General features: G+C 48.5%; 1 protein-coding gene across 1 annotated transcript in view; it reads right to left on the bottom strand.

Moving 5' to 3' along the window:
* ABCD2 (ATP binding cassette subfamily D member 2) overlaps positions 1-18,577 on the bottom strand; it is a 53,200-nt gene extending 34,623 nt beyond the window's left edge. Inside the window, exons 1-3 of the mRNA XM_083463457.1 lie at positions 17,413-18,577; positions 9,359-9,539; positions 4,990-5,111 (exon numbers count right to left, since the gene is read on the bottom strand). Coding sequence (XP_083319583.1) covers positions 4,990-5,111; positions 9,359-9,539; positions 17,413-18,360 — 1,251 coding nt within the window. The 5' untranslated portion in view covers positions 18,361-18,577. The remainder of the gene's footprint in view (positions 1-4,989; positions 5,112-9,358; positions 9,540-17,412) is intronic.
* Positions 18,578-20,786: the final 2,209 nt, after the last annotated feature.

Here is a 20,786-nt window from a genome sequence, read left to right as displayed (position 1 = left end):
GTGCCCTGAAACGGGGCTGGTAACCTGTGTGTGTGTGTCTGTGTGTGTCTGTGTGTGTGTCCAAACTGGTTTGCCAGTTTGGGTGGGAGCCGGGATGTTTAACTGTCTCGCCAGAGTGGTACATGCTCTGGTTATCTCCTGCTTGGACTACTGCAATGCACTCTACGTGGGGCTACCTTTGAAGGGGACCCGGAAACTACAATTAATCCAGAATGCAGCAGCTAGACTGGTGATTGGGAGCAGCCACCGGGGCCATATATAGCACTGGGCCTAAAGGCTCTACACTGGTTCCCAGTATGTTTCCAAGCACAATTCAAAGTGTTGGAGCTGACCTTTAAGGCCCTAAACAGCCTTTGCTCCTGAAGGAGCATCTCCACCACTGTCATTCAGCCTGGACACTGAGGTCCAGCTCTGAGGGTCTTCTGGCAGCTTCCTCACTGCAAGAACTGAAGTTACAGGGAACCAGGCAGAGGGTAGGGCCATCAATTTGATTTGAAGTAATTTTTTAATGAAATGATTTTAAAATGTTGTCTTATTTTATTGTTGTTAGCTGCCCTGAGACTGGCTTCGGCTGGGGAGGGCAGGATATAACTAAAAATGTATTATTGTTATTATTATTCTCAGCAGTGATGTTCTCCCATCAGATGTCAAGGAGGTAAAGAGCAACTTTTAGAAGACACCTGAAGGCAGCCCTTTATCGGGGTATTTTTAATGTTCAATGTTTTGTTACCGTATTGGCCCAAATAAAACCCGCACCCGAATATAAGCCGCAGCTTTAAAATTCATGGGGGGGGGGGGAGAGACAGAGACAACACCCAAATATAAGCCGCTCCCTTAAAATTCCGCAGTCACCCACACCCATTCCGTTTTACCGTATGTCTGTTTCAGCAGTGATATCGTAAAAGCCAATTTTTGTAAGGCTGTGAATTTAAGCCGCACTTTAACTTTTCATGGTCGGAATTTGGGGGGAAAATGAGGCTTATATTCCGGCCAATATGATTTGTTCTTATTTGTGATGGAAGCTGCCCAGTGTGGGTGGGACAACCCAGCCAGATGGGCAGGATAAGAATGATGAATAATAATAATAATAATAATAATAATAATAATAATGTGGCCAGAAGCAACAGCGTCTTAAAAAGTGACACACACATTTAAAATGCCACCTTTTGTGAGGGCAGCAGTAGGTTTCCTGTCCTGTTCTCCCCATGGTGCTTTCTATTAAAGCAGCAGGGGCTGGGACTTCTCCACTAGCTGCCACCATGTCTTCCTAAGTGCCAATTAAAACACAGGTGGGGACTGAGGGTTCATGTAGGGAGAAGATGTCTCTGCCTTCGTCACCGGAAGTGATATTAAAACTGTTATGTACTGAGTTGAATAGGATCCAAAATGCAGCAGTCTGATTGGTCCTAGAACAATGCAGCAGTATGATTGGTCCTAGAACAATAGGATCCAAAATGCAGCAGTCTGATTGGTCCTAGAACAATGCAGCAGTCTGATTGGTCTGCAGGAGCCACCCAATCCAGCTCCAGATGGAAGTGAATCCACAACCTGATTGGCCTACAGGAGAATTCCGGAATTAGCCAATCACATGCAGCCCATTGTGTAAATAATGTATATAAAGCAGATACTTTGGGGGGACTTCCATTCCTCCTCACCACTATGAGCTGAATAAAGAGCATGAAATCCACTCTCGACTCCGAGTATATTTCAAAAACATTACAGAAAGGTTCCTATGCCCCACAAATAACCCAGAGATGCATTTTAAATAAAAGCACACATTCTACTCATGTAAAAACATGCTGATTCCTGGACCATCCGCAGGCCAGATTTAGAAGGTGATTGGGCCGGATCCGGCCCCCGGGCCTTAGTTTGCCTACCCATGCTTTAAAGCCTGGATAAGCTCAGGTGGTTAGAGCATGGTGCTGATAACACCAAGGCTGCAGGTTCAATCCCTGTATGTGACTGCTACATATTCCTGCCTTGCAGGGGCTTGGCTTAGATTATCCTCAAAGTCCCATCCAGGTCTACAATTTGAGGATTCTTTTTTTTTTTAAATTAAATTTTATTAAATGTTACAAAAAATAAAAACAAAAACAATAGAAACAATACATAACCGTACATAAAAACATTTATCTATACATTTTTGCAGAATGCAGACTAGAAAAGAAGAAAAACGAAAAATAAAAGAAAGAAACAAAAAAAAAGAATGAAGAAAAAAAAATACTTTTCATAATCAATAATTCCAAATTCATACTTCAAACATTACAATATATAAATCCTAGTTAAAATATTATAAAAGACTTCCACCACATTCACCACATGCCCCTCTTGGTTATCTCCCCCCCCCCCGCCATTGCCCGAGACAAGATGGCGGCCGGGACGCTTCCGGCTGCTAAGGCAAACGCCAAGAGGGCAAAAAACAAAACAAAAAACACACACACACACAAACAAACAAACAAACAAAAACCTCTTGGTTATCTAATTCACCTCACAATTTGAGGATTCTATGTCTGAGCAGTAGCTTCAAGGCCTGCTGAGCTGTTCTAGGATTTTCCATTCTAGCACAGCCCACCACACTGGAAAGGAAAAATGAGTCACCTGATATCATAGCGTTATCAGGTGTCTATAATGTCCCTGCTTGCTCACCTGTCTTCTGAACTATATAACCCTACCCTGCACAGTTCTCAATGAAATGTGCATTCCCATGTACACTTGGATGAACACCCTGCAACATCCTGGTGGAAAAAAGTCACATATAACTCTTTATTTGAAGGCTCAACCAGACCGAGTAGGTGTTGGCATTTGTTTGAAAAGTTTGTACTGAATATTAAGATTATTATTATTTATTTTCATCTTGCCTCTCCTTCCAGAAGGAGCCCAGAGTGGCCATTTAAACAATGAATAAATACAATTTAAAAATCATGACAGGTAACCATCTCAAACATGTCAGAAATGATGACAGTTCGAGATGAAGGGCTGAGTTGTCTTTTAGCCCAAGCAACCCGGGTTCAAAAACAGTCCTGGCAAAAAATGAGGAGCTTGGTGTTGGAACTTTCTACACAATTCAACAGATTTGTACTTGTAAACCTGCACATGTAGCTCTAGTATTACATTGCATAGTATTGGTTTCATCATGAATAAATAATAAATAATAATAATGTGGACATCTATTTCACAGCAAGAACTTGCAGAAATATAAACCAACTTGGGAAATAAGAACACAGTTTTTAACCGTCTCTGGCGCTTAAGTTTGGACTTGTAGATTGCAAATCTTAATTTACATTAAAACGTTGCCTGTATAGAGTAAGGTTGAGCCAAATTCTCCATTCTCTCCACAGAAACACCTGGGGTGACCCAGTGAACTAGTGGAAGCCACTACAAGAACTCTCACTGGCGCAATGGGGCATTGCCCCATCTCCTCTCCACCCCACACTTCCCCCCCCCAAACCACTCTGGAGGGACAGGAGAACCCCAGAATAGGACTGGGGGAGAGCAGAAGGAAGATAATTCCTTCCCCTAATGTTTATATTGATGTTGCCTCAGGATTTCAGTGTTTGATCTAGGGAAGGGTTTGCACCAACACCTGACCAATGAGGAATTTGTCAGCAAATGGCAGAAAACCACGGCTAAAAAAGCCACCTCTATTGATCTGTCATCCCCCCCCCCCAACTGTATTACCTGGGTTATGAAGGCGCCCTAAAGACGTTAAAGCAAAGATTATGGGATAATGCACACAGTGACTTGCGATCTCGCTCACACGCAGTCTGTAGTCCGCTGGCAGTAGGAGTACAATATGGGCATGTCTTTAAGTTAACATCTTACATTAAAAACCTGACAGTACATGTACAGTCAGGGGCACAGCGTGGGGATGTGTGTGTGCCGGGGGGGGCATGGCCCCAGGCACACAATTTTTGAAGGGGCGTGGACCAGGTGCCCCTACGCAAGCGACCCCAGAGCAGCCTGGCCTGGTGCTCCTCTCCACCTGTCAAGGGCCGTGTCGGCCGGCTGGGCTCCCCCTGGGCAGGTGGCGCAGCACGGCCCCACTTTGCTCTGGTGGGGATGGGGTCACTCCGGTGGCATCGGATGGGCTGACGCCCTCTCTGCCCAACGCCCGCTCACACCCACCCACTCTGGACACCAGCAACTGATGCTACACCACTGTGTACAGTGGCTGTGGTAGCAACTCACCCTTCCCCCAAAGACGGTCTCTATAATTTGGATCCCAGCCTTCCTTTCTAATTGCATGTACAAAGCAATATTTCCAAAAACTCCAGGCAGCATACATCCCACAAACCCCAAGCTATTTACATTCACTTAACAGGAGTTCCCTATCTCCCATCCCCCTGCTGGTGGTGGCTGGGTGGATTGGGGAATTCTTGAGAATGGTGTGAAATATCCTGCAGGAAGCTGCTGATGGAGGGGGAAGTTGGTGAAAATCACTTTATGTGAATAGAGGAGCAACTTGGGATTCAAGTCTATTTATTCCTTAGGAAGACTTGCATCTGTGGTCATTATAAGAAATACAGTCATACCTTGGAAGTTGAATGGAATCCATTCCGGAAGTCCGTTCGACTTTCAAAACGTTCAGAAACCAAACTGTGGCTTCTGATTGGCTGCAGGAAGCTCCTGCAGCCAATCAGAAGCCACGGAAGCCCCGTCGGACGTTCAGGTACACAAACCAGAACTATCACTTCCGGGTTTGCAGTGTTCAGGAGCCAAAACGTCTGAGTTCCAGGGTGTTTGGGATCTGAGATACGACTGTATTCAAAAGTAGACACAACAAATGCTCTTAAAAAAAACAACCTTGGGATTTAATAGTGACTATATCAAGGAACCTTTGAAGCTTCCTGTGAATCTTGTCCGGATTTCCTGTTCCCACCCTCCCTCAGGTGGGTATCCACAATTCCATTTTAGACTACGTTTACGATCCCCCCCCAAAAAAAACCCCAGTTGTTTTTTTTCTGCTGTCAAGCGTATTTCATCCAGTACCTCTTTGTAAGAAGACATAATCCTTTCAATGGCATCTGCTCCAGAGGCCAGTAAATTTCTTGAAGTGGTGAAGGTTTCCGTCCTCTCGCTGACCATCGCTTGTTTCTGACCATCTTCTAATTCTAAAAGGCAAGCAAGAAAGCTTAATTAGAGCAAACCGACTTGAAGCATAGTCTAACTCCACTAAAGAGAAACTTCTCTAGAAGGAAAGGAGATGCGGGCAAAATTTGTGTAGTTAAATCAGAATCAGTCAAACGCAGTTGCCAAATCCTGACTCAAAGAACGGGCCTGTGGTGGCAGCAGCAGCGTGTCAAGGAGACCTTGACAAATACTCCTTCTCTTGCCAGCACACTCAAGGAAAGGAAACTGCAGCATCTGCCTAAAGTCTCCCCACTATGAAGTCATCAAAAATACAAGAGCATTTGAGTAATTCCGGTTCTGGAAGAACAGTTTTGGAGAGACTGCAGCAACTCAATTTCATATTTGCATCTCAGCATAATTCAAAGCACCGGTAGCTACATTAAAAAAACCTACAATCAGGTGGCAAATGCGTAGTCTGATACGGCCCCTGAAAACCCCTGGTAGTTTGGCGGCAGCAGCTGCAAAAACAAATGCAGTCCTACCGATCTCATTTGGGTCACATGGTGAAGTACCTGGCATAGATTTCTGCTGCAGTTGGCAGGGGGAAAGGATGTGGGGGAAGCTGTGTGCGGTCAAAATTGTGCTACGATTTCCATCGAGGGCCAAGGATCCAAATTCCACAGCCCATCATGGTGTGTGCGTGTGTGCTCTGGTATACATACGTGTGCGCGAGTGCACTATTTTACTACACACATTTGGGGGGCCATTGACATGTAGCCAGTGTGGTGTGGTGGTTAAGAGTGGTGAACTTGTAATCTGGTGAACCGGGTTCGCTTCCCCGCTTCTCCACATGCAGCTGCTGGGTGACCTTGGGCCAGTCACACTTCTTCGAAGTCTCTCAGCCCCACTCACCTCACAGAGTGTTTGTTGTGGGGGAGGAAGGGAAAGGAGAATGTTAGCCGCTTTGAGACTCCTTTGGGTAGTGATAAAGCGGGATATCAAATCCAAACTCTTCTTCTTCTTCTTCCTTGGAGGACCATGTAACTATCGGGTCATAAAGCTTTGACCCAAAGGCCTCGGATCCAAAATACCCAAAAGAATACATTCTGCTATATCAATTTACCTGCTCCCTCCACTCCTCTTAGTGCGGAGCACAACTGATTGTGGCAAGAGATAGGGCTTTTGAGGTGCACCAAAAACCATTCACCATGCAGGGGTAAAAAAGCCCTAGTTATCATGTGCTGGTTGGTGAGGACGCAATTGGCCTCCAGCGTCACTTACGGACTCATTGTTAAAACCGTGTTTATGGAAGACAATCTTACTCGGCTACGAGTGATCGCCAAATAAAAAGGAGAAGAAAAGAAGGTGAAGACTTTTATAAAGTTTGGCAAGTTTTATCTTTGCTAAGCACCTAATGTTTTATTTTAAAAGTGTGGTTCATGTCTCTGTTCCTGTTGTATTTTCACTGAACTGTAATTGAATTATTATTATTATTATTATTATTATTTATTAAGTTTCTATACAGCTCTTCACCCAAGGATCACAGGGCATTTTACAATATAAAACTGAAATTCCAGGAAGGGATTCACGATTATGTGGATTTCAAAAACACATGTGTTGTTTTTAAAGGACAGTACGGTTTTAAATTGTTGCAAGCCACCCTGAGTACCGCCATAGGGACCAGAAGTGTGGGACAGAATTTTTTATATAAAAATAAATACAAATAGTATAAAGTAAGCAAACAAATGTCAACAATTGTCTTCGGCTTTGCCATTACCCAGTTATTTGTCACCCAGTGCCCCAGGATTCCTGTTTGTACGTCTTAAAAACGTCGTTCATTAGTTCATTCTGTCCCTGTTTTTATCATACAAAATGATCCCAGAAGGGAATACAATCAATTATCATTAAAATAAAACATAATCCATAGCGCAATTGACTGAAGGCAAATTCTATTATGTGTGTGTAAAAAACCAAACCAACCTGTCGTCAAAGTAAAATTTAGGAAGCCTTAGGAAGTCAAAGAAGAATGTAGGAAGCTAAGGCTTCAGTCTTGTACACACTGTATATATCTATTTATAATATTTATAAGCTGCCCTTCCCAAGGTGACACAGAAGTTTAGGGTTATTTATATTGCATATTGATTATTCAAAAGTATAACGCTAAAAATGAAGAACAAATAAAACTAGCGACATTTAAAAGAATAAAACACATCTAAGTCACATGGGCAGCCATATTGTTCACCGCTGGAAGGTTCCAAATTATCTTTAAAAGGCAGTTATATACAGAGCATCACCTCCCTTGGAGAAGCAGATGGAAACAAAATTTTCACTCACAGAGTGATGACACTTCAGCCAAAACCTCTGCGTTACAGTGGAACCTTGGTTCTCGAACACACTCCATTCCGGGAATCCGTTCAACTCCCGAAACTGTTCCAAAACCAAGACACAACTTCTGATTGGCTGCAGGAGCTTCCTGCACTCAAGCAAAGGCTGCGTTGGATGTTTGGCTTCCGAAAAACATTCAAAAACCGGAACACTTACTTCTTGGTTTTCAGCATTCGGGAGTCAAAACGTACGAGTACCAAGGCATTCGAGAACTAAGGTACGACTGTACTTCCCTCAATTTTTTCATGCAGATGTTAAAATGGACGGGGCACACAATGGAATCTTGTGGCACACCATAAGTCAATGGCCAACCCAGCGGAATGCTCCAGAAAGATAGCATGGTTGATGATATGGAAAGTTACTTAGAGGTTCAGGAGAACCAATCCGACTGAACTTCCTCATCCAGCCCTCACTGTAAGTCGTCCAACAAGACAACCATGGCTGTGTCTATCCCATAGCCAGGCCTGAAATTGGGAAAGCAAGCTCCACTGAGCTCAGGAGCGGATTAGAGTCACATAGGATTTGTACTGTAAAACCTGAATAATTTCTTCACCTCTACCATTAATCACTGATCATTACTAGAACTCTTAACAATTTGTTTCATTAGGGAAGTTTTTAACGACTGACATTTTAATGTATTTTTAATCTTTTGTTGGAAGCCGCCCAGAGTGGCTGGGGAAACCCAGCCAGATGTGCAGGGTAGAATTAATTAATTATTATTATATTTTTATTATCATTTATATTCACTATATTTTTTCCACAGAATTCAAGGCGGTGTTCCCAGGCACTGGCAAAGAACTAATTACTTTCAGCAAAGTCCCTGTGTTATGTCCCTTCAGAGCATGTGCCGAGAGAACAAATTCCTCTCAAGGCTTGACTTTCATTTGCTTGTTTTGACTAGAACAGCTATTAAATGTGTTCTTGTTATTTTAGAAAACAAGCCCCCCCCCCCCCCCCGCATTTGAGAATATTACAATAATGCATAGTTGAATTAAGAAATGTACTTTGTGGGGAATCATTTTATTTTTGTCACTAGGGCATTATGTTTGCGTTGTGAGGGGGGGGAACCTTAATTTTTTTAAAAAAACGCAAACTGACATGGAAATGTGGAGAAGTCTGGGAAAATGACAAAAGGGAGTGAAACTGAAATTCAGAGATTTATGCATCCCAAGTCAAGCCTCTTTTGAGGCATGGGGTGGGGAGGAAAGAGGGAGAATAATTCCCTGGAATATCCTGACATGTCAGGCTGCCCATTCAATGGTTTGTTTCAGACCCCATTTGCATATATCCACTGCTGCAGAGGGATAGGCGATAACTAAATGCTGAATATAATAAATAGTGTTTGCACAAGTCAGTTTAATGTATTGATTACACGGTATGAACTGGCTAGAATTCATCTCATTTTCTCTTTCTTTCTGAGACTGCTTGCAAGTACAGAAAAGGTCTTGCATGATGTGCTAAAATAGTTATCAGAAACAATTAAGAAAAGAACAAAAATTGCATGTGTGTTATTACACAATAGCTGGGCCCGCCTTTATTTAAAGGGCAACAAATCTGTAGTTGTTTCTTTTAGTATTATTGTACGTTTACTTCCAAGAAGATGTGCTGGGGGATTTTCTGCCAGGGGCACCAAGGTAATTTGACCTATCTTGGGCACTAAGCACCTTGACTTGAGCCTAGGGGCACCATTCTGCCCAAGACAACAAAAGGTTTTGGGGTAGGACAGCTGTTTTTATAACTTAGCTTTTCCTAGAGTTGTTCCAGCTAGCCACACAATGCTGGGCAGACACAGAGTTGCTGCAGCTAAGAATATGTAGACACCTTCCTGACCGACTCCTCCAGATAATCCCACTGGGACGAAACCGCCACACAAAACGTTTCACGTTCAATAAAATGATATTACCGCCATCAGCAAATCCCGTCGCAGTGATGATGGGTACGGCCACCATAATCAAGCCGCTGCTGCTCCAGACGTACTTCATCAGGAATTGCTCCAGCATGATGTACCATAAGCGTTTGGACAAAATGAGGTTCATTTGGTCGGCTAGAGCTTTGTAGCTTTTCTGTAGCTGGTTCATTTCTACCTGCAGTTTAAAAATGCAAATATTGATAAGAGCATGGTACATGTGATCATGTATGTACTTTACACAGACAAGCCTAAACAAGTGAATATATATCCGTCCAGAGACAGACAGAAACCAGCAACACCAGGTGACCAGAAAGTAGACTCATATTCTTACCTGGCTTTTAGTACACCATTAACACCGGTGCTGAAAGACCTACATTGGCTCCAAGTATGTTTCTGAGCACAATTCAAACTATTGGTGCTGACCTTTAAAGCCCTAAACGGCCTCGGTCCAGTATACCTGAAGGAGCATCTCCACCCCCATCATTCTGTCTGGACACTGAGGTCCAGCACAGAGGGCCTTCTGGCGGTTCCCTCGCTGCAAGAAGCCAAGTTACAGGGAACCAGGCAGAGGGCCTTCTCGGTAGTGGCGCCCGCCCTGTGGAACACCCTCCCACCAGATGTCAAAGAGAAAAACAACTATCTGACTTTCAGAAGACATCTGAAGGCAGCCCTGTTTAGGGAAGCTTTTAATGTTTGATCGTGTTTTTGATATTCTGTTGAGAGCTACCCAGAGTGGCTGGGGAAACCCAACCAGATGGTTGGGGTATGTATGTATGTATGTATAAATAAATAAATCTGTTAGGCAGGGTCTCAGTTAGTATATGTCAGGGGTCTGCAACCCGCGGCTCCGGAGCCGCATGTGGCTCTTTTACATCTTTGCTGCGGCTCCGGGGTGGATACTAGTGAGGGTAGGAGGCGCATTGTGCGCCCCGACACTCCTCACTGTGGCGGGCGCTGTACTGGCTGTGACATCGCATGGGGGCGGTGCGTGCGTTAGTCACGCACCGTCCCGACGTCACCTTCCCGCCCGCTGTCAGATCGTGGCTCCGGAGATATATTTGTTTTAAATGTCGCAATGGTTTTGCGGCTCCCAGTTGTTGTTTTTTCTTCGGAAATGGGTCCAAGTGGCTCTTTTTGTCTTAAAGGTTGCAGACCCCTGGTATATGTAAAGGTAAAGGTACCCCTGCCCGTATGGGCCAGTCGTGTCCGACTCTAGGGTTGTGCGCTCATCTTGCTCTTGAGGCCGTGAGCCGGCGCCGTCCGAAGACACTTCCGGGTCACGTGGCCAGGGTGACAAGCTGCATCTGGCGAGCCAGCGCAGCACACGGAACGCCGTTTACCTTCCCGCTAGTAAGCGGTCCCTATTTATCTACTTGCACCCAGGGGTGCTTTCGAACTGCTAGGTGGGCAGGAGCTGGGACCGAACGACGGGAGCTCACCCCGCCGCAGGGATTAAGGCAAAGAAAGCACTGCTCTACTAACCTCAGCCTGCCCTCACCCAATCCCCACCTGCTTGCCCAAATTCTTACAACCAGTCCAGCGAGGTGACACTGCTTGTCAGCTTCATCCACCTTAGCCTCAGAGTTGCTCTTGCAGAACTCAGCAGGGAGGAGGATGGAGACAAAACTAGAATTAATTGACTCTGGTTTTACTTACTGCATTCTACCAATCCTAATGGGCAACAGCCACCAATGGAGATATGTTAATTCCCATACTTTGTGTAAGATAATGATAATAAGCATGGCAAGAGAGAGTTACTCACTCATCCTTCCACTTTCCCAGGCCGGTGTACAGCTTCCGGGTCCTGTGGCCAGCATGACTAAGCCGCTTCTGGCAAACCAGAGCAGCGCACGGAAACGCCGTTTACCTTCCCGCCAGAGTGGTACTTATTTATCTACTTGCACTTTGACGTGCTTTCGAACTGCTAGGTTGGCAGGAGCTGGAACCGAGCAACGGGAGCTCACCCCGTCGCGGGGATTCGAACCGCCGACCTTCGATTCGAACCGCGTCCCTGTTTCACATATTACATAGCAACAAATCAAGGTGTGTACACCCAACAGCAACCTTCAACCTACCCCAGTTCCATGAGGGCTGTACCTATAGCCCAAACACTGCCTACTCTGATGGGCAGAAGACTTCCAGGGTATTAGACAGAAGTACATCTCAGCCCTGCTTCCATATCTATATAGAAATGTGAGAGGGTTGAACGTGAGACACCATATATGGTCTACCACTAAGCTCCATCTCCTCAGTCACATAAAATGGTGACTCATTACAACTCTACCCATTCTACAGCTTCTCCATCAAGTTCAGTGTAGATCTTTGCACTATTCTATGGCATCCTTTCAAGATGTAATGTTATGGAACAAGTTACACCCTCTGGCTCCTATGGGACACTGCTGCTTTGGAATAAGAGCTAATCCTTTAAACATCCTGCAACCCTCTTCATTTTGCTTGGCTAAGGAATCTCTACCAACATATACCAGCTGAACATCTGGCCAGTTAATGCTAAGATCAACTCAATCACTTACAGCATGGATGATGATGATAATACGTTTATAACGAGTACAGATATTTATGAATCAGAATTGCTGTTTGCAAATGAATGGTGATTTTAGCAAATACCCATCTTCAGATTAAAACGAAACATTGTGTTGTTATTTTTAACTCCATCAAAATACAAACCAGGAGCCAAGGCAAGGATAAATAACTTAAAAGCAAATTATAACTTAATGGCTTTGTTGCTGCTTTTAGATTCAGAACCGCGAGTCTTGCTTAGGTCAGAGAATTCTAGGAGCTTTGATTCAGTCAAACTTGATTATAAAAATTGCTTTTAATAATGTTTGTGTGCTTCTGTCTGGAGCTGTGATATTTGAAGTATGGCTAAACATCATTCGCTGGACATCCTCAGGAATTCTCAACTCTGTTTTTGTGGGGAATGCTCTATTTAAGAGCATAACTGATATAGGCTTAGGTACCTGATAGTTGCTGAATGTGAAAATGAGCAGTCCGTTATTTTTCAGAGGATTAACCCTTAATAATAACAATAACAACAACAACAACAACAACAACAACTATTATTATTATTATTATTATTATTATTATTATTATTATTATTATTACCCCGCCCATCAGGCTGAGTTTCCCCAGCCACTCTGGGCGGCTTCCAATCAAGTGTTAAAAACAATACAGCATTAAATATTAAAAACTTCCCTAAGCAGGGCTGCCTTCAGATGTCTTTTAATAAGAAGATAGCTGCTTATTTCCTTCACATTGAAGGGGGGGGCGTTCCACAGGGTGGGCGCCACTACCGAGAAGGCCCTCTGTCTGGTTCCCTGTAACCTCACTTCTCACAATGAGGAAACTGCCAGAAGGCCCTCGGCGCTGGACCTCAGTGTCCAGACAGAATGATGGGGGTGGAGATGCTCCTTCAGGTATACTGGACCGAGGCCGTTTAGGGCTTTAAAGGTCAGCACCAACACTTTGAATTGTGCTCGGAAACGTACTGTGATCCAATGCAGATCTCTCAGGACCGGTGTTATGTGGTCCCGGCGGCCACTCCCAGTCACCAGTCTAGCTGCTGCATTCTGGAGTAATTGTAGTTTCCGGGTCACTTTCAAAGGTAGCCCCACAGAGAGTGCATTGCAGTAGTCCAAGCGAGAGATAACTAGAGCATGCACCACTCTGGCAAGACAGTCTGTGGGCAGGTAGGGTCTCAGTCAGCGTACCAGATGGAGCTGGTAGACAGCTGCCCTGGACACAGAATTAACTTGCGGCTCCATGGACAGCTGTGAGTCCAAAATGACTCCCAGGCTGCGCACCTGGTCCTTCAGGGGCACACCCCATTCAGGACCAGGGTATAGGTTCTGTTATACACTCAGATAAAAATATTCCTTTGATCAACTTTCCTTTCTGTTTTCCTCTGAATGAGCCTGAGACTTGGTTCAGACTCCCATTGGCCCACATGCAATCCCTTGTGGGGCTGCATGGGTTCTTCATCGCCTTGTGTGGACGCTCTGACCATATGAACTACTGCCTCCACGTGATGCCCACACACACAATCACTGTAAGTTGCAAGAGGACTGCTAAAACTGGTACAAACTGTGATGGCTGCATATGCGAGTGCCACATCAAACCACTTATCGCCAGCAGTGGCACATTTCCCCACGCCAAGCAGTTGAGTGGGCACCACCAAGCACATGCCCACATGCTGCAAGTCAACTGCGAATTCCTCAAACGCTGACAGCTAAACTTGCCCGTGGCTGCATATCAATCATTTCCTGCATAGCCTTAAAGGGTTAGGAAGGCTATAGCCAGAAAACTTCTATTCTAGATAGTAGGGTAAAGGTAAAGGTAAAGGGACCCCTGACCATTAGGTCCAGTCGTGGCCGACTCTAGGGTTGCGGCACTCATCTCACTTTATTGGCCGAGGGAGTCGGCGTACAGCTTCCGGGTCATGTGGCCAGCATGACTAAGCCGCTTCTAGCGAACCAGAGCAGTGCACGGAAACACCGTTTACCTTCCCGCCGGAGCGGTACCTACCGTATTTTTCGCACCATAGGGCGCACCGGACCATAGGGCGCACCCAGTTTTTAGGGGGGGAATTCAAGAAAAAAAATCTTTTTACCCCCCGCAGCCCCAAAGAGCAGCGTACAGGCTGCACACAACCTCTCCCTGCCCGAGGGGTTGCGTGCAGCTATGGATCAAGCCAAGGCAGCGAGCGGGATGGATCCCGCTCGCTGTTTTGGCTTCCCCTAGCCCCGTGCAGCCTCTCCCTTCCGGGAGAGGCTGCGTGGGGCTAAAGAATCCATAGCCCCGTGCACCCTCTCCTTGGCAGAGGGGTTGCGCGCAGCTATGGAGGAAGCCAAGGCAGCGAGCGGGATGGATCCCGCTCGCTGTTTTGGCTTCCCCTTTAGCCCCGTGCAGCCTCTCCTTGGCGGAGGGGCTGCACAGGGCTTCCCTGGCTTTACTGGGAGGTGGGGGGATTCCCTCACCTCTCCCAAAAGCCCGCAGAAGCCGCGCGCCTTTTAAAAGGGCTGCACGGCTTCTCCTGGCTTTCCTGGGAGGCGGGGGGATTCCCCCACCTCCCGCAAAACCGGCAGAAGCCGCGCGCCTTTTAAAAGGGCTGCACGGCTTCTCCTGGCTTTCCTGGGAGGCGGGGGGATTCCCCCACCTCCCGCAAAACCGGCAGAAGCCGCGCGCCTTTTAAAAGGGCTGCACGGCTTCTCCTGGCTTTCCTGGGAGGCGGGGGGATTCCCCCGCCTCCCGCAAAACCAGGCTCCCCCCCGCCAGCCTCCTAGCCAAGTCGGGGGACAGCGGCAAAGGCGCGCTGCGCCCCTGCCGCTGTCTCCCGAGTTCGCGGGGCTGGCGACGGGGAGGAGCAGGCTTCTCCCCCCGCCAGCCTCCTAGCCAAGTCGGGGGACAGCGGCAAAGGCGCGCTGCGCCCCTGCCGCTGTCCCCCGAGTTCGCGGGGCTGGCGACGGGGAGGAGCAGGCTTCTCCCCCCGCCAGCCTCCTAGCCAAGTCGGGGGACAGCGGCAAAGGCGCGCTGCGCCCCTGCCGCTGTCCCCCGAGTTCGCGGGGCTGGCGACGGGGAGGAGCAGGCTCCCCCCGCCAGCCTTCTAACCAAGTCGGGGGACAGCGGGAAGGGCGCGCTGCGCCTCTCCCGCTGTCCCCCGAGCTTGTGGGGCTGGCGGTGGGGCTCTCCTGAAGCCTGGAGAGCGAGAGGGGTCGGTGCGCACCGACCCCTCTCGCTCTCCAGGCTTCAGCGAAAGCCTGCATTCGCACCATAGGACGCACACACATTTCCCCTTCATTTTTGGAGGGAAAAAAGTGCGTCCTATAGTGCGAAAAATACGGTATTTCTCTACTTGCACTTTGATGTGCTTTCGAACTGCTAGGTTGGCAGGAGCAGGGACCGAGAAACGGAAGCTCACCCTGTCAAGGGGATTCAAACTGCCGACCTTCTGATCAGCAAGTCCTAGGCTCTGTGGTTTAACCCACAGCGCCACCCACGTCCCCAGATAGTAGGGTAGGAGAGCTGAATAGAATGCCAATATATTTCACATCTGGCAAACAATGCGGCCCTTTGGTTTCAGATGGTACATGGGTAGAGAGAGGGTAGAGGGTCCATTAGGTCCAGTCGCAGCCGACTGTGGGGTTGCAGCGCTCATCTCACTTTACTGGCCGAGGGAGCCGGCGTACAGCTTCCGGGTCATGTGGCCAGCATGACTACGCCGCTTCGGGCGAACCAGAGCAGTGCACGGAAACACCGTTTACCTTCCCACCGGAGCGGTACCTATTTATCTACTTGAACTTTGATGTGCTTTCGAACTGCTAGGTTGGCAGGAGCAGGGACCGAGAAACGGAAGCTCACCCTGTCAAGGGGATTCGAACTGCCGACCTTCTGATCGGCAAGTCCTAGGCTCTGTGGTTTAACCCACAGCGCCACCCGCGTCCCCAGATAGTAGGGTAGGAGAAATGAAAAGAATTCCAATATATTTCACATCTGGCAAACAATGTGCCCCTTTGGTACAGATGGTACATGGGTAGATGAGTCTAAAAAGCCCGGGACACAAATTTTAACAGCCTTCCAGTGTCTGTGGTGGTTCATTTACCAGAAGTGATGTATTCAGCATTAAGTCTGGAAGTGTTTACTCAATTCTGATCAAACTAAGCTCCTTGATGTATTATTTTGTTCTAGGAGGCTTAGTTTGTTCTGGGTTTTCTAGTCTCGTTTACCCATGTACCATCTGAAACCAAAGGGCACATTGGTTGCCAGATTTTAATTTTGTCCAGCTCTCCTAACCCATTAAGAGAAAGCAACATTTTGGGAGAATTTGGAGGTACAGCTGGTATGAATCAGGCCTGGATTGTTCTTGCACCAGCTCTAGGTCTAGGCCAGTTCCTTGTTCATCAGCACAGCCATGATGGTGATGGGAGTCTCTCCTTGTATTGCTCCAAGGAAGACAACTTCTTCTCCTTCCACCTGTGCTAAAGACCAATGTGACACCATCAGAAGTTCTGGTGCAAGCAGGACCCAGGTCCAGGTTAGTGACATAAGAAGAGCCTGTTTTTAAGGTGGAAAACGGTGTCCCCACATTAAAACAAATTTTTAAAATGCGCACTGAATATATTTGCCACCTTGATTTTTTTAAAATACTCATTCATTTTATGTAACTAGTTGTTAAAGCACCCACAACACTTTGGCCTGAGCTATTTAAAGACTTTGCAGCGCTGCATCTCTGCTCAGCTACGCAGATCAATGGCAAAGGTTGTATTGCTGTCCACATTGAAAGAGCAAAGTTTTCCCCAGGCTGCCAAGTGAAAGTGCTGCATTGATCAGCGTGGGACAGGAGGGGGAGGGGAAATGATTTCTTGCAACCAGTGCATTTGAAAGAACAGGAAGAACAATCTATAAGAAACGAATGAAAACAAAGCCCATTTTATGCTTAGCCCTCACATGTGTTTTCTCAGGAGTGAGTCCCTCTAAATTCAGTGGAGCTTACTTGCCAGTAAGGGTTTAGGGATTGCAGCCTTTGGCACTCTTACACGGGAGTAAGCCCTACTGAATATGATGGATTTACTTCTGAGTTAGTCATGCATAGGCCTGCACTATCAGTCATCCAAACAACTGGGAGAGAAAGAGTAGAAAATGGGCTTCACATGGGAGTGTGTAGATAAGTCCGTGGCCTTTTTATTCTGAATTAATTAATCCCAAACCTCAGGCTCTGCAGCCACTGTGGCTGCAACAGAAGGGAAATTCACCCTTTTGTAGGAAGAAAATAGTACTTAGCACGTATTAAAGGGAGAGAGCTAATGACTGTTAAGCTACTACTGCCAGTACTTGCTCTGGCCTTTTCCAGGTAAAGGAGAAAAACAAGACTCCTTTACTAAGCCTGCAGGAACATATATTGTAAACAGGTCTGGGTGTCATAGGAATTCAACTCTCCCAGGGATGAGGGCAGCAGAATCAGGAGATTGCCAAGTACAGCTGAGAGGTCTATCCTGTCTCCGATGTCACCCAGCTCCTCCTCTTCTTCTTCTTACCTTGTGGCCCCTGTAGAAGGCGATCTCCTCCACGTTGGCGATGATCCGAGAGTGGACGTAGCGCAGGTAGCCCTTGCGCTGGGCCTCCTCGGCCACCAGCTTGCCAAACCTTGGCGAGCACGCTTTGAGCACCTTGGCGGTGGCGTAGACCACCAGCCCGGCCAGGAGCGTGGGCCCGATGGGGCTGGCCCCCCTGGACCTGGCCGTCTGGATGAGGGTGTAGGAGGTGAGCACCACGTCGAGGATGGGCTTGGTCAGGTTGGAGTAGAGGTGCGCCACCGACTGCGAGAACATGGCCATGTCCTCGGTGAGCGACTGGTCCGGGTTGGCCAGCCGGCTGTCCATGTTGATCACCTTGTAGTAGGTCTGGTCGGCGAAGTAGGTCTGGTAGGCGTGATCCACCAGGCGGGTGCGGAAAGCCAGCGCCAGCTTGCCCTCCAGGTAGCGGATGGCGCTGTTGACGAAGGTGGCCGGGATGGCGATGGCCAGCCACTTGATCAGCTTCCAGGCGAAGCTGCGCGGCCGCTTCTCCACGATGCTCTTGACGATCTTGCCGTCCAGGCCGGCCACGTAGATGGAGAGGAAGGTCCGCGACACCAGCGCCGCCGAGTGCAGGCACAGCCAGCCGCTCTCCGCGCTCACCGCCCGCGGGAAGAGGATCTTGCGCAGCGCCAGCAGCTGGCGGAAAAATTCCGCATTGGCCGCCGGAGACGCTCGGCCGGCGGCGGCGGGGAGACCCGGGCAAGGCAGCAGCTGCAGCTCCGGAGGAAGATCACCCCGGCTGCCGCTGGCGATCTGCCTCTGCTGCGGGTCCTTCTTGCAGCCCGCCTGCCGGAGCCGCCTGCGGACCAGCGGGCAGAGGATCTTCAGCCCGTACGCCGCAGCCAGCAAGCACGCCGCCCTCTTCGCGGCGCCCGAGCGGCTCCATTTCTCGCGCCCGGGGGGCATTTTCCCGGGGATCCTCCTCCTGCCTGGCTTATCTATTCCACCCGCCCAGAGGGAGGGGCGCAGGGACGGCAGCCGCTCATCCAGGCCTGGGGAGACCCATCTTCACGTGGCCCCCTTCCCCCCGCGCCGCCGATCGCGCCCGCGACCCAGGCGGAATGACTCCGGGTCCGCCGGCAGCCGAGGCTTTTTCCCTGCCACCACCGGCGAATCATGGCCCACCCCGCCGCGGCAAGCCACGCCCCCGCCGCCCGCTCATTGGTCGCCGAGGCCTGGGAAATCCTCGGCCGGCGAGCGGCGTCGCTTTCCTTCTGGTCCTCCACAGCGCTCTCGGTTAAAAAGTGGGATTCCGAAGCCGAGCAGCGGAAATCCTTTCCGCTGCCGGGTTGGTGTAGCGTCGAAAGCATCTGCTGTCATCTCTCTCTCTCTCTCTCTCTCTCTCACACACACACACACACACTGCTGTCAATAAGGGACCAGCAGCCTCGAAAATAAGGGATTAGCAGCCAAAATAAGGGATTTTGCTTAGTTTATACATCAATCCCCGCTTCACAGATCACTGCCTTGCCGTGGCGAAGGGGCTTGAATAACTCAGAGAAGCTATGAGCTATGCAGTGCAGGGCCACCCAAGATGGATAGGTCATAGTGGAGAGTTTTGACCAAACGTGATCCACCTTAAAAAGCAGAGACATCAGCTTGCCAACAAAGGTCAGTATAATTATAGCTATGGTTTTCCCAGTAGTGATGTATGGAAGTGAGAGCTGGACCATAAAGAAGGCTGATCACCGAAGAATTGATGCTTTTGAATGCTGGAGGAGACTATTGAGAGTCCCATGGACTGCAAGAAGATCAAACCTATCCATTCTTAAGGTAATCAGCCCTGAGTGCTCACTGGAAGGACTTTGAATTTGAACTATGGATGGACAAAGGATTTATAGAGTTATGAAAGGGATGCAGAGGGGGAAATCACTACATTAAGATGCTGCACTGGTTGGAGGGGATGCTAAGCAGCACGTCGGGCCTGCCATCGTCCTGGCGCGAGGAGTTCCATCGGCCCTTCCCCACCTGAGGGAGAGGGAGGGAGACTCTCGCCCACGCTGCCCGCGAGCCTGGCATGAGGCGGTTGCCGCCGCGGCCACTAAAGCGCCACCCTTCTGCGTCCCTCCCCATCCCCTCCTCTTCCTCCTCCCGCAGGCCGCCTACTCAGCCGCTGCTGCCTCCAGCTTCCCCTGGCAGCGAGGCAGAAGTCTCGCAAGAGAGGGGCTGCCTGCCCACCCGCCACCACCCATCTCCTCGACACACCCCTGAGGGGGAAAAGGGAGAGACAGAGATGCGGCAGCTCGTGTGCACTCTCTCTCGAGCCGGAGGACCCCGAGCCGCTGCTTCCCTCCCAAGCCGGGCAAGCGTGAAACCCGGGAAATTTAAGGGACATCATCAATCCGGGACAGCAGCAGGAAATGGCACCAGGATAAGGGAGTTTCCCGCCAAATAAGGGACGGTTGACGGCTATGCTCTTTCTTCTCCCAGTGGTGGCATGTGGTGATCTCAGTGCGTTCCCTTTCGGGATCTGCTGCCCCGCACATGCTCCTGTCCTGGGGGAAGGTGTGGAACAGAGGGGTGGAAGGAGGGGTTCCGCCCATCACAGGCTTTCCGAGATCGATCTGTAGCCTAGCCTGCAAAAACCTGCCACTCCCTCCCCCCGTTGCTTCTGCAGCCCAGTTGCAGCTTTCCCAAAATGGTTGCATTGCGAGCCAAGGTAGTGGAAGCTGAGAAATTGTCCCTGCTCACATCCAGGGCTTTAAAAAGGAGGGGTTCGCACATGCAAGTTCCCCGTGCATAGTGCTGCCTTGCATATCTGAATGAGCCTTGCAATCAGAGATGCAAAATTTGGAATCAACTTTAAAACAAAACAAAACGAAGTTATCCCTGGAATGGGGACTGGTCAGGTGACTTGAGAATTCCGTGAATGAATCTGCATGTGCAAACTATTCTTAGTCACATCAAACTGTTGTTGTTGTTGTTTAGTCGTGTCCGACTCTTCATGACCCCATGGACCAGAGCACGCCAGGCACGCCTGTCTTCCACTGCCTCCCGCAGTTTGGTCAAACTCATGTTGGTAGCTTCGAGAACACTGTCCAACCATCTCGTCCTCTGTCGTCCCCTTCTCCTTGTGCCCTCCATCTTTCCCAACATCAGGGTCTTTTCCAGGGAGTCTTCTCTTCTCATGAGGTGGCCAAAGTACTGGAGCCTCAGCTTCAGGATCTGTCCTTCCAGTGAGCATCAAAATATTATTATTGTTATTATTAATAGCCCACACTTCACCCTAAGGTCCCAAGGCGGATTACAGTGATTAAAACACATTGTTAAAAGCAGTTTTAAATAATTTCCAATCATAGAAATAAGGTGGGTCCTCAAAATATACATCTCAG

The sequence above is a fragment of the Podarcis liolepis genome (genome assembly GCF_965112155.1).
Source record: "Podarcis liolepis genome assembly, chromosome: 10".
NCBI lineage: Eukaryota > Metazoa > Chordata > Lepidosauria > Squamata > Lacertidae > Podarcis > Podarcis liolepis.
This window is presented reverse-complemented; position numbering and strand designations above follow the sequence as displayed.